Below are 18601 nucleotides of genomic sequence, written 5' to 3' on the forward strand. Positions count from 1 at the left end.
CATATTGTTTGTGTTGTATTATCAAGAACAGCCCTTTACATCAATAGTAATTATAAATATTGCATTATTATAGTCTTAAATAACAGTCATGTAATGGTTCTTTTAAAAACACAATATTTTAGTGAGGAATAACTGATGTTGTCTGTTGTTAATGATCAAGCTTAACATTACCCTTGGCTTTTATAACTTGGATACAATTATAGGGATGTGAGGGGCTGAAAACATTCAGAAAGGAGTTTTTAGGTTGCTTTTGAGTTAGCATGCAGGCAACCAGTATGTTGTCTGATAAATAAATTTAGACACCTTTGTCCATACGTAACCAAATAGGTCAGAATATGTATGGGCTTAACATCTTGGACAAATTCCAATATTGCTCGAGTCACTCAAAAGTTATCCCACTTTAATTAAAGAAATTACCTTAAATTGGTGTCCGAAAAATAAATTTAGAATCCTTTCTCCAATCATCACCAAATTTAGTCAAAATGTGTGATGGGAGTAATATCTTGGATATGTTTATGAACCAGCCATACCACTCAGTTGGCTCATGAGTTAACCACCCTTTAATCATAGAAATTACAAAAAATAGGTCATGTGTGGTCAGAAATGTGTAAGGCCAGAACAGTTTGGTCAAAATTGATAAAAAACCATGTTGCTTCAGTTACTCTACTAGCCCTTGAATAAGAAAAAACTGTACTAACAATGTCAGATCTCTAATTTTGTGTCCATCTTTAAATTTTGCTTAACGACAACCATTTATCACCGAACTTGATGTCCTTCAGAGTGGAATGGCATATTTTTGCAATAGTTTTCACTTTTGTTTATAAGCTCCTTTGAGGACTTTCCTAACTTGAAAGTAAACTGGAGTGTCAATACTAACAACAAATGAAGTAATAACCAGAAGCAACCAGTTAACCTGTTTTAAAAAATTGGGTCCCCAGGGGCCATTAGATCTGAGTGAAATTTGCAGACAAATGACATACCTGCCTGGACTTGTATATAAACTTTTAATCACATTGAATGAACATGATTTTGTTTAACATTAAGACTTACTGTTTTAATAAATTTAAGTAAAAACAAGATAACTGATTGCATTGGGAAACTCATACCAGTGAAAACACAAGACTGACTTTACTTAATATTTATTCTCTAATCTACTTAAATAGCAAACAATACAATCTTAGTAAAATATATTAATGCAAGAAAGTATAATATACCAATAGATCATGACAAGAAACAGGTTATCTGACCTAAGGAACGGTTAACAGAATATGGAGAAAATAACAAGTCAGGGTTCTTGATTGAATGTGAATAGTGCAAGTCACAGAAGGTACCACTACATCTGTCTAAGTATGAGTCTATAAGTATTATAGTGAGCTCAAATGTGATTGAGAACCCTGGAAAGTGTTATGATACAGTGTATTTGGAAAGAATACAATATTGATTTTCTCTTCTCCTGATTATATTTAATTGGGTTGTGCAAAAAAATAACTGTCTGGATAGGTAACAATACACATTTTTTATAGTCTTATATGTAGTACTTAATATAGATGGGTCACTAGTTCCATTAACGACAGAGCATTGTGATATTGGCGATTCAAAGCATAATTTATTCACACATTCATCTTTACAATAAAACATTGCCCGTTTTTGAACTACAGTAAACTATTTTCTAAGTTTGAGAGTTAATCCTGCACAATCTGTCCAGCTCCAAGACATGGCTTTCAATGTTTACCTAGCTATCAAATGGACTTAACAACCACAGTGTTGTCTTGACAACAAAAAGATTTCGAGGCTTTTATCAGAAGAAATACATTGTTTTACAATATGGATTTTTTTTTAACTAAGTCATTCATTTTCAGGTTTTTGGTCATACTGTAAAAAAATCGTTAAAATTGACAAAAACAATGGTTATAATTGTCACACGATGTTTTGGTGAGGATTTTTAACACTTGTGTCCCCATGTTCACATTAAAACCAATTTAAAGGACCAAAATGCACGCCACATGGTTACGCCTTATATAAAAAAAATCCTTTGGAAAATGCATTGCTTCCTTAAATGTCAATTTACTGTATTAATAAAAGACAAACAAGAGAAGAAAAAGTTTGTTTGAAGACCCAATGTTATGTATGTCATGTATCATTATCGCATATATCAATCTTTGATGTATCAGTACTGAATAGATGCCTGTTCAAAGACAATTCAATAAAATAACTGCCAATAATCCAACAATGTCAATGAATACATTGGTTCATACAAATATTAACGAGAAATCAATATTGTATTACTCAATTTTGCAGGGAAAAATAATCCAGATAGATTGAAGCATTATTGGAGAAAAATGAAAAACTGAAGTACAAATATTGGTCATATGATACAGCATTGAAATCTGTCTTATGGGACAGGGTGATTGATGTTATCCGCATTTTAATTGACTGATATTCTTTATAAATTTTATTTAACTGGAGAACATTTTCCCCAATTAAATATAAAAAAAGCTGTGTGAATGAAACAAATATTAATATGTTTGTGTATGTGGTGAACATTTTTTTAACAATTGTGTGATAAACTTCAGTGCATATTTGTGACTGTGAATGGTTCATGAATCTCTTTTTAATGATGATTAATGTCTTTTTGATATACATGTTATCTACTGTCAAGGCAAACAACACTGCTATTGACAACGTAGACTGAAGAAGTTCTTACAATCTAACATAAATAGACACTACTGCACTTATGAATGATTGTGGGGGGTCTTTTTAGACATGGCTGAAATATATCTTAACACGTTAATGCCTATACAATAACTACAATACCCGTAGTACATTGAAGCCTGATAGGAAAGCAACTATTTACAAAAGTCCCTTTGAATATTACTCTGTTATCACTTGCAACTGTACTCAATCTCCAGCATAGATTTTCAGAGAGCATAGCAGTTAAAACAATATCTTGCAATAAAAAAAACAATACCGGTAACATAAATTTATAGGAAAGTGGTTTACAAATGTTTTTATTTCCTTGCAATATCTAACAATTACTGTATCTTAGACATCTACCAGTCATCGAAATTAGACTTTTGGATCAACAAGCCCGAATTATTATACTATTGCTTGGCGTCAAATTTTTGAACAAGCCCTGCTATATAAAATTAAGAATTTTAGCAAGCCCGAAAGACATTTTACCAGTGCAGGGCTTGCGAGCTTGTGCTAATTTCGACCACTGCATCTACCATCTGCACATGCAGCTAAATCTAGTTCCAATGTTATCTGCCTTTTAAATGTACAACTATATTCAATGATTGTAATATCCTAAATTACAACTTGTAAATCTCTAATGCCACGTTATGTCTTACTATATCTAATACATAATGAAACCTCGTACTTCACATCAGTCCTTACAAGACATGAAATAAGGTCTTTGAAAGCCCTTGGAATACATGTACAAACTTGTGTTCAACTGCATTACACAGACACATGAAAAGTGGGTCAAAATAGGGTACCATTTTAAAAGGATTTAAAATATAATGTACTTATAATACAGGTAAATTAGGATACAAATTGAGTAAAATGAATAATTAAAGAGATATCTTGCATACATGTATTTTGACCCAAGAAAAACATAAATATACATTACACACTATCAGTCAACATTCTTGCAACAGTTAACACAAATAACACACTATCAGTCAACATTCTTGCAACAGTTAACACAAAAACATATGAACACACAAAAGTTAGGGCAGTTTGAAACAGTGTAGCCATTAAACCATATCTTTGTTAAAACAAAATATCTTGAGCAAGTACTAATAAGCCAAGAATAAATTATTAATCATGAAGGATAGAATGATCTGATGAATTAAAAAAAAAAAAAAAAAGATTTTAAAATATTTTATAATTGGTACAAGTTTGAGTTATACGGTTTGGTCCCAAAACAGTTTAATTATTAAGTTGTATATATATTGTACTAAATATTGGGTTTTGATTGATTAAAAAATATTGTTTATACTATTTTTTTAAATAAAGTATATACACAGTAAAAATATGATATATTTAGTAAAATGCCTTCGTAAAACAGACTCTTCAACAAGATACAATCTTAAAATAGACTTAGCAAGATTTAAAACAGAAGTTTTGACTATTGTAAGAATGCCCAATGAAACAATAAACAAGAGTAACAGGAACAAATAAAAACAAGTAGAAAGAAAGAAAGATAAAATAACAGTCAAACCTAAAGTCTTAGTAACCGGGTGATTCATAGTGGAAAATGTCAAGATTTTTCAATCAAATAATGTCAATGATCTGGGCCTGTTTAAATAAGTTATCTAAGTCATGAACCTGCTGCTTAACAGTGCTCAGGTTCACCAGAAAAGTTACAGATGGAATCTTTGCGATAAACTTCTTAACTTATTTTTATAAAAACACATTTTACGTCAAAAATGAGTTTATGCCTGTAAATTTACTATTGAAAGCCTTACAATCTTTATTGAAACATGACCCATGTAGAGAATGTAACTATCAAGCGTTTCTAAACATATATGCTCTCAAGCTTTCTAAGATGGGACTTGAAACATCAGTAATCGCATGTTCATAGTTTTGGATGCAAGGAGCTTGTTACACTCAATGGAGTCAATGATGGGAAGATCATGGAGAGTGGTCTCAAGACTATCGCTTGTGAACTCGTGTCGGTAGATGGCGGGGTTAACCTTCATGTCCCCGTACGGGCCCTTGAGGACGACGTAGTGAAGGCTGATGGGCTGAGTCAGTTTGCTCTTTAGAACAAGCTGGTAGGTGAGGGCGCGGTTGGAAGAGTGAGCCGGGTCCTTCTGATCATGGGTAACCTTGGCACGAATTACCCACTGGTGGTTGAACGCAGAAAACCGACTTGACTCATAGAACAACCTTGTAATAAAGTCATCAGTGCGGTATGGCTTCAGCTGCAGGTCTGAAAATGTTTTAATGAATGAATCTTTAAATCTTATAGACATTATCAACTCAGTCATAAATAGGAAATTTCTGCACCATAAAAAGAACATGAATCTGAAGATGTTGAAATAAGCTCTTAAGATGCCTGTGGCCATTCTAAAAACAAGTTGCCAACAGCTGCTTTAATTGTCTCTTAATATAAAAGAACATGGACAAAATGAAGAAGTGGCTAATTCAATTTTCTTAACCATTTTATTTCACTGGTAGAAAGGATAATGCTAAATGTATATTTTGCAATTAAAATACAGGAAATTAAATTTAAACTTCTTTTAAAACATCCATGTTTGGTGATAATTGATGTCCATTAGTCAAATAAAATGAGAGCGGATAATGTAAATGCATTTCGCAAATTAAAGGGCCATAACTCCGGAATGCCTGGGGCAACATGGCTACCGTAGTTATCAAACTTGACATAGATATCCTGCCCACACATATTAATAATGTACAAGTTTGGTGATGATCGAACAATCATATTTCAGTCACAGTGCAGGCAACATATACCTTTAAAATTAATGTATTATAAGGGCCATTACTCTGAAGTGACTGGGACTACATGGCTGATAATCAATATTCTGCTTATACACTTATTGTCAAAGTTTGAGTTGATGGCCTACTGCATGACCCAGTTTAATATAGAATACATCCTGTATCATAGTATGGGCATAAAATGAAAACACAATTTGAAACCATTAGTTTTTTTAAAGAAATCTATTTCTATTTTTACACTTTCAATTAAAAAAGGTCATCTGTGAGGTTGGGTTTTCTTAATTAAACAGTAAATATATAGTTAACACTTTTAGTGTTCCATGATCATAAGTGCACCGCACTAAGTGATGAACTGATGAAATTATTTGTAGATTAACTCTTATGATTTAGCCATTTGCAATAAGCAGTGACCATCAAATAATATAAATATATCTGATAAATCAACCAGAAGGGCCACAAATATTCAAATCAGTGTAGAGGTTAAATACAGCTAATGTGAAATACAATCACTGGTCTTTTATACACAAAATATGCCTACCATTAAATGTTACTTTCTCAAATGAGAGAAGACTGAATATATCCTTGAACAGCTTGTGTTCTGCTGACCGGGCATCATCTATCTTGTTAAGGGCATCCATTATCTCGAGCCCGGAATTCTGTGGGTGAGTGCACGAGTCTTCATGCCCCAACATATCATGAAAGGGGCCTTTCCAAGGACAGCCAATACGCTTGTACTTGCATGTTGCTGGCCTGAATAAGCAAACATTTCAGGTGTTAAAAGGGTAGCCTGTGAATACTAAAGGGCCCCTAGGTTAAGGCAATGTGAGTTTGCACAGTTTTTTTCTCTCAGGACATTGTTGTTTGGATGCTCAGAAGATATTGAAGAATGGTAATATACTTACACTTATAACTAACTACATCAAGGTCTCACAGTAAAACTTCATAATACTTCTCTTTTTAAATGAAAATGTTCCTAAACTTACCTGCAATTGTTAAATTACTGAAACATACCTTTGGACAAATAATGTATTGTCACTACCTATCAGCAACTTGTAACCAAACAACAATGTGATTATGCTCTTTACATAGAAATCTAAACAAATTTTCTGCCATTCAACTTAAATTTAATATGCAGTAATTCCTCAAGCCATTGTTACTCTTTTTAAATATTTTATCTCACAAAACCTTAAATAGGTAACCTATGTTTTAAAATATCTGCAAAGAAAATGTCATGTTAGAACAAACAGCCATAAATGAATGAAAGCTCAGTACAATGAACTGGATGACTTGGTCCCTAGAACAGCTTACGGCTGAATGCCACGGTTCAAGTCACTATCGCGTACTGACAGAATGGCTGAAAAACAAGTAAATTGTTGTCACCATGAAGAGAAATGTCTTCCCTGCAAATAAAGGTCATTATAAACAAAATATCTCATGAAACACTGAAGTCAGAGACAATGTAGTGCATGTAATGGTTTTTATGCACATATCTACCAAAAACCCATTCACTCCATCAGCACACACACAGATACATTTTGTTGATGATGTTTTTTAGTCTTTTTTCCTATTTCAGTTGCTTGTTTCTTTTGACATTTTAAATGTCTGAAACAAATTCACAGCAGAATATCGTTGAAAAAGGTAAATGAAAATAAGCTAAGTATTCTCAAACTTGCTGTATATTATATGTATTTATACAGTTGTCAAAACAAACCCTGATATTAAAACTTTCTATAAAAGTAATAAAACCTCTGGAATGGATTTATTTACTTGAATTATATTTCTTATTTAAGTTGCTTGAATTGTCCATCCTTTGCATAAAATAATCAAACTAAAAACATATGTAACAAATCACTTGTTGAGATCATCTTCATTCTACTGGATTGCTGGTGTAGGCTCAGATGGCTGTTCAAAAAACGAATAAATAATAGTACACAAATCATCATGATAACATACATCACATGCTAATACAAAGTGACATCAATTAAGTCATGTTTAAATATGTTTAATGATTCTGTGTCATACTAGACACTGATTTTATTCCTTTTAAAAGTGTCACAATTTTTTCATCACTAACTTCATGAAAAATAATATCATTCAGTGATTAGCTCATTTTTGACGGACGGATTCACAGCAGGAATACTAATAGTAAAGCTGAAAGAGAAAACGGAATTAACAAATAAAAAAGGATGGACAATTATACCATAATCTTAAAAGTCAACAGTCAGATCACACATTCTTAGGAAATGTAAGAATAATGTTATGCTTTATGTCAGTTGCAGAAAATCTAAATTAAGGGATTAAAAGTAACAGTAAATAAGTTAAATGTATAAGTAGATTCGCAGAACATGTTTCGCTTATTTTTTTCATAAATATGGTGTTTGTTCTAAAGGTTAATACAGCTTAAGGTGATTAGGATTTTGATCTTAAGTTTTAAAGCTTTTTCATTCATCAAAACTTAAGCTATAAAATAAATATTGAATAAGAACATTCTTTTGTTTGACTTGTTTTTGTAAAAGCAACTGATATAAAACATTCAATATCCTACCAAAAGTACTGTCATGACATGTTTTAAGAAAGCTTTCGTCAGATGACAATACTTTTGGTGAAGTACGGCACAAAGCATGCTTATGAAATAGGACTCAAAGGATAAAATACTTGCCAGTAAAAGTGATCGTTATAAGGAGGGGACATCTAGGCGTCGGTGAGATGGAAATCCAGCGCTGAGGTGTCACACGATCAGTCCCCACTGTGACTGACTAACCGAAGCCTGGGCGCTGATAGATATTTCCCTGAGTTCCAAGCCCATATTAACCCTATTCCAAAACCTGCGCTAGGAGAGAAATGGAAGAAAGACATGTTTTCTTCATTAATCAACAATAAGTGGAAATACGGCTTTGGATCGATTCCAGGTGTGCCTTATTTTCCCCACAGCACACCTGCATCCGAATAACCAAACACCTCCACTTAGCACAGCAAATATGGGGGTGACCTAACTTAACATGTATGGTCACTTACCCGGAAGAAGAGTCCTCACCTCTCTTGACAAAGTTCCCGCTCATGGTATTCCAGGGAATTGCGGGGCAGCTGTACACAGCAAAACTGGCACTGTGATGGCAGCTCAGACACAGCCTTCTCCACTGCAAGGTTCCTGGTGCACGATGTTTTACTTATTTCACAGCGACAGTTTGGGCAAGTGGATGTTTCATCCTTTAGTCGTGCATCAGCCAGCAGATGGTTAAAACAACCACAGCACATCAGATGTCCATTTGCACACTGAAAAGCACAGAAAGATGAAAAGGATTAGTCAGCAAAACACATGTACTCTTACTTGGATAATATCTCACAGCACTGTTGTTCAAAGGTTAAGAAAATAGTGTTGTTATAAATTACAAAAGACTCAGCTAGTTCATGTAGATAAGATATGATCTGCTGAATTTTTAATGTGTTTTGATTGTAAAAAAAACAGTCAGACATTATCACACTATCATAAGTCGGAGAGTATCTGTCTATACATAGAGGCGATTTTAGAAGACTGCAGAGTATTCCAGAAAGACATGATTTCAAAAGACCATTAGTGAAACGGCCACCAGGAAATATTCTAGGCCAGGTTATAAAATTTCTTGGTATTTAAGTGTGTTGAACCTTTCTGACTCCACTATAAGTTCAGACAACATTTGATTCCTCAAAAGGTGGGTTTTAGCTGCAAAAGCACAGTTTGTTTCAAAGGCAAAAGTAGTTCTAGCTTCCACAACTTTAATGTAGATATTTATTTTTTTGATGTTTACATGTACAAAAAGGTAATAAATAACTTTTTTGCTGAAGTTCAATAGCTTAAAGGCAGAAGCTATTTACTGTACCCCGGCCCAGCCTTGAGAACTGGGTGTACTTTGAATAATACAATAAAAACAAAAACTCAGATAACCGTATTTAGAAATAAAAACAAAACAAGAGCTGTCACAGTATGTGACGAATGCCCCCAAATGTGACATTGACCTTTGAACAATGTCAGTATATAAAAAGGGAAGAAAATAGCAATGAAATGTCCATTATGTCTTACTGATATGGCTGTTGCATTTGCAAGACCACATGGTTATGTCTTACAAACTTGGCAGGCGCATTCGAAGGTCACATAGCATTATGTCTAACCTGGTGGTGTATTTGCAAGACCACACGGCATTATATCTAACCAACATGGCTAGTGCATTTGCAAGACCACAGTCATGGCATAATGTCTTAACAACATGAGTGTTGCATTTGCAAGACCACATGGCATTATGTTTAACAAATTTGGCCGGCGTATTTGAAGGTCACATGGCCTTTTGTCTCACCAATATGGCTGGTGCATTTGTAAGACCACAGTCTTGGCATTATTGCCTAACCAACATGGCTGGTGCATTTGCAAGACCAAATGGCATTATGTCTAACAACCATGGCTGGTGCATTTGCAAGACCACATGGTATTATGTCTAACTAACATGGCTGGTGCATTAGCAAGACCACATGGCATTATGTCTAACCAACATGGCTGGTTCATTTGCAAAATCACATGACATTATGCTTGTGTCATAGGGTTGAAACTCTCTGGTGCTTTATTACAATACAGAGTGGGTCTTGCAAATGGGACATTGCCTTTACGTGGCAAATTATTTTAAATTGCCTCTGAACATAAAAATACCACCAATATTTGATGAACTACGCTCTTATGTCCTTTTATGCAGCATTCTATAGTAAACAAACCCTTAGTGTGACCTTGACCTTAGAGGTAGGGACACAAGTCACGTCATCTCGGTATGTCAAACACATCTGGCAAGTTATTTAAAAATATGTCCATACATGAGAAAGTTATAGCCCGACCACCTATAGTCTATGTCTCATTTGCAGCATTCCATAGTATTCAAACACTAAGTGTGACCTTGAACTTAGTAATAGGGACACGTATCTTGCATACAACACGTCATCTTGGTATGTCAAACACAAACATGTGAAATGTTATCTTAAAATCCATCCATACAAGAGAAAGTTACAGCCCAGACACGACCACCTATATGCTATGTCTCATTGCAGCAATCCATAGTATTCAAACACTTAGTGTGACCTTAACCTTAGAGATAGGGACATGGTTCTTGCATATGATACGTCATCTTGGTATGTAAAACACATGTGGCAAGTAATTTTAAAATCTGTCCATACATAAAAGTTACAGCCTGGACATGACCAGCTATACTCTATGTCTCATTTGCAGCATCCCAAAGTATTCAAAAACTAAGATCAGTGACCTTGACATTTGAGGTAGGGACATGGGTTTTGCATGTGACATGTCTTCTTGGTATGTCAAACACATGTGACAAGTTATTTAGAAATATGTCCATAGTATTCAAACACTAAGTTTAACCAAAGGTAGGAACAAAGGTCTTGTATGCGACACATCGTCTTCATATGCCAAACACATGTGTCAAGTTAATTTAAAATCTGTCCATACAAGAGAAAGTTACAGCCCAGACACGAGAAGATGAGCTAGACTAATGGACAGACAGTGCAATTCTTATATGACCACCTTCGGTGCAGTAAAAATGCTTAAAAAGTTTTAAATCGATACGATATGTGATCTTCAAGTTATAAATTTTATATCAGTAGTTTATTTATTAACATATCAATATTATTATATCCAATACATAAGAATATTTTATAATAATTGAATTATACCCATATTATTGATATATTTTGTTCTCTTTCTCTCTATATAAAAACATGTATGGAAATAAATTGATCACTTTTATAAACACATTGTATTTAACACAGTACTATCAGAGGCAAATAAAAAGTTTACACAGCCATGGAATTATTTTCTAGGTTATACATTAAAAATTAAGAATTATTTGATATCATTCATTCATTATTATTTTATGTCTATGAATGGTTCAAGTATTATCTTTCGCATATAGTAAACATGTTTGAAATCAAGTTCTAGACTAGCCATTTCCTTGTCTAAGCCCCAGGGTGTGACCAGTTTACCCACTGCCACTCCCTGGTGAATTGTGTGATAAGGAATCTGTCAGTAGGAAGTCTTATTAAACCCAGATGTAATACACACTTCTGTATGTATTAAGGAATAAGGATACACAATTAACGTCATCATTTTATCTGGACAGCTGATCGTGGTAAATGGTCACGTGATAAAAACATGCTGAGCCTTGAGGTCACGGAAAGGTTATTACAGCTGTCAAAAAATGAAACAGCTGTATGCAACTGACAAATTAGCACTAAAACATTGAAAAGATTTACAAACACAACTGAATTAGTGACACTAGCATTGATCCACGGTATTCAGTAGAGGCAATCATTCAAAGAGAAGTTATATCTGCAAAACATGCAACGTCACGAATCATCTGCGTACACTTCGCATCAGACTAGGAAACCACAAAATAACGCCATCTGAGGTTTGCTTCATGATATTTTAGTAAGAGATCAATACCTAAAGACATGATGCACAACCAATCCAAAAGTTAAAACAATCCAATAGGTAAAAAACAGCTTATTACGCAATAGTTTTTTTGCAAACCTGGAAACAAGTCCTGGGGAGGTCCAAACAAACTGCGCAGCAAAGGATTCCGCTCAGCCGTTCCTCCAATTTAAACTCGAGAACAGTCGACGAGCTTTCTAGTTTTACTTTCTTTTTCTCCGGTTCAAATGTTTCATCTTCGTTTTCTTTATTTTCGCTTGTATTTTCTGGATGAATGACAGAAAGGGCGGATTCAGAAGTCTCTGCCATCTTTCTTGTTTATAAATAAACCTCAAAGTGATACCGTCGTATACATTTGGTATCCCATGATGCAAATTCTGTCCAATAGAAATGATCGACTTTAATCATGTGACTATCCTCGGCAATTTCCGTATACGAACTGTAAACATTACCATGTGACAACTGTCAAAACTTGTCGGGTCATCGATCGATCAAAAAATTCTATAATCCTGCGATTATCGTAATCCTGAAAGTAATTTTACTTTCTAGAATTAAGAAAAATATTTGTGGTTGCATTATAATAAAAGAAAATAAATAGATAATTAAGGTTAAAAATATTTATTATACATGGTTGAGTTAAAGCTGCACTCTCACAGATTGAACGTTTTGACATGATGTTTAATTATGCATTTTTCTTAAACCGTAACGGTTTAACTTAATTATGTTGTAATATGATATCGGCTACCTGCGTGTGGCCGGGCTTATCAGCAGTCTGTAGTTAGCTAGGGTCGAATAAACATCGTAAACTACATAGCAGTCTTTATCTATCATCCCTATATAGTTAATAAATAATACGACATGGTGGCAGCGCGGGATTACACTCAGCAATAATATTGGAACTATTTGCACTAGTGTTAATAAACAAAATGGCAAATTTTAATTTCCAACATCCGGATAAATTTGACTTCCAAAAGCAGGAACAGTGGGAAAAGTGGTTAAAACGGTTTGAGAGATTTAGGCTTGCGTCAGGATTAGGAGAAAAAGACGAAGAAGTGCAAGTTAACACTTTAATTTATTCAATGGGACCAGAAGCAGAAGAAATTATGTCATCGTTCAATCTTTCGAATGAAAACAGCAAGAAATATGACACTAGTGGAAAAACACAATCAGCATTTCATTCCAAAAAAGAACGTTATTTTCGAAAGAGCCAAATTCAATCAACGATCACAAATGGCTGGTAAAAGCGTGGACAGCTTCATCACAGAACTGTACCATTTGGCAGAAAATTGTGAGTTTAGGGACTTACATGATAGTTTAATTCGCGACAGGATTGTGGTCGGAATCCGAGACCACAAATTGTCCGAAAGACTGCAGCTTGACCCAACACTGTCGCTAGAAAAGGCGGTGACTGAGGCCAAACAACGAGAGTCGGTTCGAGCCCAACAAGCGGTAGTAAGAGGCGAACCGTCATCTACAGTTGAGGCAGTGACAAGACGGCAACACAAGACTCAGGGGCACCGGAACTGGGAGCCAGAGAAAAAACCGGTCCCATCTACGCCAGCAAGCAGGGATTGTCAGCGTTGTGGCAACACGCCGGGGCACCCTCGAAACAAGTGCCCGGCAAAAGATGCGAAGTGCCGTAAATGTCAAAAAGTAGGACACTTCCAAAAGAAATGCCGCTCAACCGTTGGAGCCGTGAACGAGGCTAGCAACACCGAGCATTCCGACGAAGACGAGTCCTTCCTTGGTACAGTACGGGGATCAACGACCACGGACCCGTGGAAAGTGACACTAACCGTAAATGATGAAGCGGACGTGACGTTCAAAATCGACACCGGGGCAGACGTAACAGTTATCCCAGAGAAACTGTTAAAACACATGTTTGGAGTGAAAATACAGAAAACTAACAGATCATTATTTGGCGCAGGCAATTCTAAATTAACAGTTCTCGGTAAATTCCAAACAACAATTGAATCTTCATCAAAAATGTGTGTTACAGAAGTGTTTGTTGTAAAAAGTTTGGAATTTCCTCTCCTTGGCCGACCTGCTATTGAGGCTTTACAAATTGTTCAGGTAAATGATTTTAAATACATTTCATCTGTCAAAGCATCGTATGAACAAGTATATGAGAAATTCCCCATTGTCTTTAGCGACAAATTAGGTAAAACTGATTGGGAATACAAAATCACATTAAGTGAAAACTCAAAGCCGTACTCATTATCTACACCGCGTCGAGTACCATTGCCTCTAATGAAAAAAGTCAAAGCCGAGCTAGAGCAAATGGAGAGATCAGGGGTTATTTCAAAAGTATCAGAGCCGACCGAGTACTGTTCGCCAATGGTAGTAGCTCCTAAACCAAATGGTCAAATTAGGATATGTGTAGATCTGTCAAAATTGAATCAGTCAGTAAAACGAGAGTGTTATCAATTACCATCCGTAGACGAGTCACTTGCAAAGCTCGCTGGAGGACGTTTCTTTTCGAAAATTGATGCACGCCACGGTTTCTGGCAAGTAAGATTAGCACGCGAATCGCGACATTTAACTACATTCATAACCCCATTCGGTAGGTTTTGCTTTAATGTCTCGCCATACGGTATAAATGCTATGCCAGAATTCTTTCAAAGAAAAATGTCAGCATTGTTAGAAGGAGTACCGGGCGTAGTTTGCAAAATGGACGACGTCCTCATATTCGGTGAGAATAAAGATGAACATGATCAGCGTTTATTTCGCGTGTTAGGGCTCATTTCTGAGGCTGGCATCACACTGAACAAAGAAAAATGCCAGTTTGGTAAACACAGTTTGACATTTCTAGGTCATATTGTAGGCCAGGGCACAATTGGGGCCGACCCAGCCAAAGTGAAAGCAATTATTGACATGCCAAACCCGCAGAATATTTCAGATATCCGGAGATTTCTTGGAATGTGCAATCAATTAGCAAAGTTCACGCCAAACTTAGCACAAATGTCTAAACGCGAGACATTAATTTTCGAACGGAAATAAGAAAACTGATCTTTTGTTAGTATCTTATATTTAGGGACACTGCGGACCAGATTTAGGGACATTACGGACCATCTTCGGAATCTTACGGACCATGATTTAAACATATTTTTTCTTCCATAGACTCCTCTGGCCGAGCTTCATCATTACACGTGATGCACGTGGATTCTAACTCGGTACCATCCAGGTTCGCGGCATCATACTGGGCAATGGTTATACCTGTACCACAGCGTAGATTTCTGTTGCCTTAATTAGCGTTTATTAGTTATAATTGTACCCGTAATTATCGGCGGTATATTACAAAAGAAACAAACATTATACTGACAACCTTTAATTGGCAATCATAAAAGTATGAAAACCCATTGTAACGGCGCACTTTCACTGAACCTTTCAATTAAAACAGATGAAACGGAAAACAAACAAATATGACGATCCAAAGTTTATTTCAGAAAGCAATCGATCACATATGAAAATATTAATATTCACATTTACAATTATAAGATAAACACATATTTCGTTCATTATTATTCAAATTATTAAAAATACATTGATGTTTAACATTGGAATTTCATGGGATTTTTCAGTTACATTAAAGATAATTGTCATACTGAGCACTAATATTCAAGTATTTATTAACAAATTTAAGACCAATGAGTGAATAAATAAAACAAATGTTTAAAAACATTATAAATGATGGTCCGTAAATTTCTGAAGATGGTCCGTAATGTCCCTAAATCTGGTCCGAAGTGTCCCTAAATCTGGTCCGTAATGTCTGGTCCGTAATGTCCATGGTCCGTAGTGTCCGTGACCCTCTTATATCATTGGTTTGCAGATATTGACGCAAAAGTTTGCTCTTTCCAAGACAAAAAATAAAAAAAGATGTAAAAATGGTAAATCTGTGGGAGTGCAGCAAACTCTGATTGACTGTTTTGACAACTTTTTGTCTTGTCTGGGAATGACCCAATTTTGCATAAATGTAACCAGTGATATGAGACTGCTGACAAAAGATCGTATCGCAGTTTTTCATACTTACATTCGAAAATTCATGTTTTTTTGCTCAAAGCGTTACATACGCTTTACGAAAAATTAGTTTTCGGCAGTTTTCCAAACAATTGTGATTGGTTCTTTAGTGAGTTATCTTATATATAACTGAATTGAATGTTTTGATGCCTACATCAGCAGATTCTAGGACAAAAATATAATCAGAGTCAAAACTGTCAATCCATGAGAGTGCAGCTTTAATATCTCGTGCAGGATGTGCCATTTGCATGTTTTTTTGGGGAGGATATTTTTATTTATACTGTACTCTATTTGTCTGTATAAAAGCATGTAACATTTTGTCAGTACTTTTGCTCCAATAGAATATTGTGTTAAGACTTAAAAAATCCGTCACAGAGGTACAGATACACTATCCCGGCAATATCTAATTAAGCTGGGGTCAGTAATTAACAAATCTTACTCCTAGATCTAAGATAGAGGCAGAAAAATCCTGTTTACATAATTATGTTATTTATCGTTACAAGAGGAAATTAATTAACAACGCGCGACGGCGTATATCGTATGAGATGTCTGAGGTCAATCATAACCCCTCTACATATCCTATTTATCTCGCATGTTGGAGTAGGATAAGTATATTAGTCTAAGCTAGCATCAGACGCAGATCCCATATTTGGCGTTATAATTTGGCTACGTTTAGACTGGTAGATTCTGTTTTATTCTGTCCATATTTAGTCTACCATGTTGACACGAAAAGTACACTTGGGACAAATTAAATGGAGAGAGGTGAACTTCATTGTTCCGTTGCATGTGTGCGAAACAACGTGCACAATGCCGCAGTCGGGTCACTATTGGCCTCCCAAGAGAAGTCGCTCACCCGTAGATCGCCTCGGCTTCGATTGTTGTCCTTTGTCCATATCGCATGCGTCAGTGAACAACATTGTCACCACCGACTTTGACTGTAGTAAAATAGTTTTGTCCCGAACTGCTAGTCCTCAATGTTATGTGTGTAGCATATTAGGGAGGACGGGGCGGTCAAGATTTTTTAGCCCAAACTTTTATGTCTCCCGTCAACAGAATATTACTGTCATAAGACGCATTCCCCTTCCTATATTTTGACGGGTTGAAATGAATTCGTTTTAGGGCATACTATGACATACGGAAATTTATGTGCTTAAATTACATTTGAATTAGTCTGAAGGATTTTAAAAGCTGTTCACTTACAGAAATTTTCGGTGAGCACACATGTACTTGTCGTCCTCCATCATCCCTAAAAAAAAAAGCAAACCTATTATGCCGAATTTGCCATTATAAATATAGTCTTTCTCCTGGGTGTTGGTTTTCAAAGTGATGATTTGCGACGAATATATTGATCAAAAAACTATCTAACAAAAAATTCAAAACTTAATTGTACATGTACCTAGCTTTTTTCTAGGCATAACTCGAAGAGTTCAGAGAACATCGGGTTCACAACAATTCAAGATGTGGAGATATCTCTAATTCAGCTGATGAGCTCTTCAATTGAGATTTTTTAATAATTGATAGAGGTCTCGTATTCATTGATCTAATAATACCAATTGAAGACATCATTAGTTGAATTGAAGATATTTCTCATTATTTTCATTCTCGGCACCCCAGCTTATTCATGGATACGTTTGGGTGCCGAGGATGATTATTTGAAGAACACATTAAATATTTGAGTTTATGTAGATTCGGCGTTTCATACAAAATGGCTTCATAGACTCTGCGTGACTCTGTTAGTTTATGCAGATAGCCTAAACCTCTGGTTCATGTTAATGTTAGCTTCGATTTGATTATTAGTTTTATCAACTCCTCATGTACTTCATTTGACGGTTTACAAGTAACACGGCCAGAAATATGAGTGTGTTCTTTTTTAATTTATTTCTTTCGTGAAAACGTTGCTAAATTCTACAATGGAAATTTGTCCTTTTCCTTCTTCAGAAAGAGACTTACAAGTATGTCAAGTTTGTAGACGTTTTATCGAAAATGAATTCTTTATTACGACCTTACCGTAACAGCCTTCAACTACGGCTTTGACAATTACACTCTATATCACTAGAAAGTATTGTTTTAGCATTCAATGGTGTAAAATTTGCTGAAAGAACGGATTCCGGACCCATAAATTTAGAACTATTAGTCCCAGGTAAAACTGAGGAGGGTTAAGCTTTGTCAACGGGGTCTAGTTCCATGGTACCGCCACGGGAGCTGGACAGGTCTAGAGTGCTTTGATGGTCAAAATAAGTTGGTCAAACTTTCATTCTTATCGTTCAATTTGCTATTTCTTAAATACAGTTTTCGGGAGTATCATTAAAGAGGGTGGTATGCGGTACCTTTCTCCTACTTTTTCTAATATGTTATCTTTGTTTTGTGTCTTTGCACCCAGATAAAGTAATAACTAAGTTGACAGTTTAACCACGGATCTATCATTTATAGATCCGTGGTTTAACGTACCAAACGAATAGTCGCTTGCTTTACATACTGTGAACCCATAGGACATTATTTATAATTATTGTTATGAGATGAAGCCAGTAAAAGTTAAATCGATATATGCATTAATTAATAATAAAGTCATGGAACCAATTTTGAATCCAAATCCTGCCGCCTTTAAATCAAAACTCCACCCCCTTTTCCACAGGGGAGGTAACTGCATATGAGATTACA

The 18601-nt window shown here is 35.4% G+C and overlaps 1 protein-coding gene across 1 annotated transcript; it reads right to left on the reverse strand.

The window, feature by feature from the left end:
- Window positions 1-1123: 1123 nt before the first annotated feature.
- LOC128242883 (zinc finger TRAF-type-containing protein 1-B-like) lies at window positions 1124-12287 on the reverse strand. Its single transcript, XM_052960284.1, has 4 exons — window positions 12026-12287; window positions 8501-8739; window positions 6005-6216; window positions 1124-4939 (listed from the first exon to the last, which is right to left on the reverse strand). The coding sequence occupies exons 1-4, from the start codon at window positions 12233-12235 to the stop codon at window positions 4548-4550; spliced, it is 1053 nt and encodes a 350-aa protein (XP_052816244.1). The 5' UTR covers window positions 12236-12287; the 3' UTR covers window positions 1124-4547.
- Between the last annotated feature and the right edge of the window lie 6314 nt (window positions 12288-18601).

The sequence above is a fragment of the Mya arenaria genome, chromosome 8, assembly GCF_026914265.1.
Source record: "Mya arenaria isolate MELC-2E11 chromosome 8, ASM2691426v1".
Lineage (NCBI taxonomy): Eukaryota > Metazoa > Mollusca > Bivalvia > Myida > Myidae > Mya > Mya arenaria.

Bases quoted from the DNA above. Each gene is read 5' to 3' on its own strand.
- LOC128242883 (XM_052960284.1), bottom strand. From the start codon at position 12,235: ATGGCAGAGACTTCTGAATCCGCCCTTTCTGTCATTCATCCAGAAAAT. The intron at 8,740-12,025 runs GTTTGCAAAAAA...TGTGCTTTTCAG, and splicing joins TCCCCAGGACTTGTTTCCAG to TGTGCAAATGGACATCTGAT. The intron at 4,940-6,004 runs GTAGGCATATTT...AAACATTTTCAG, and splicing joins TGAGAAAGTAACATTTAATG to ACCTGCAGCTGAAGCCATAC.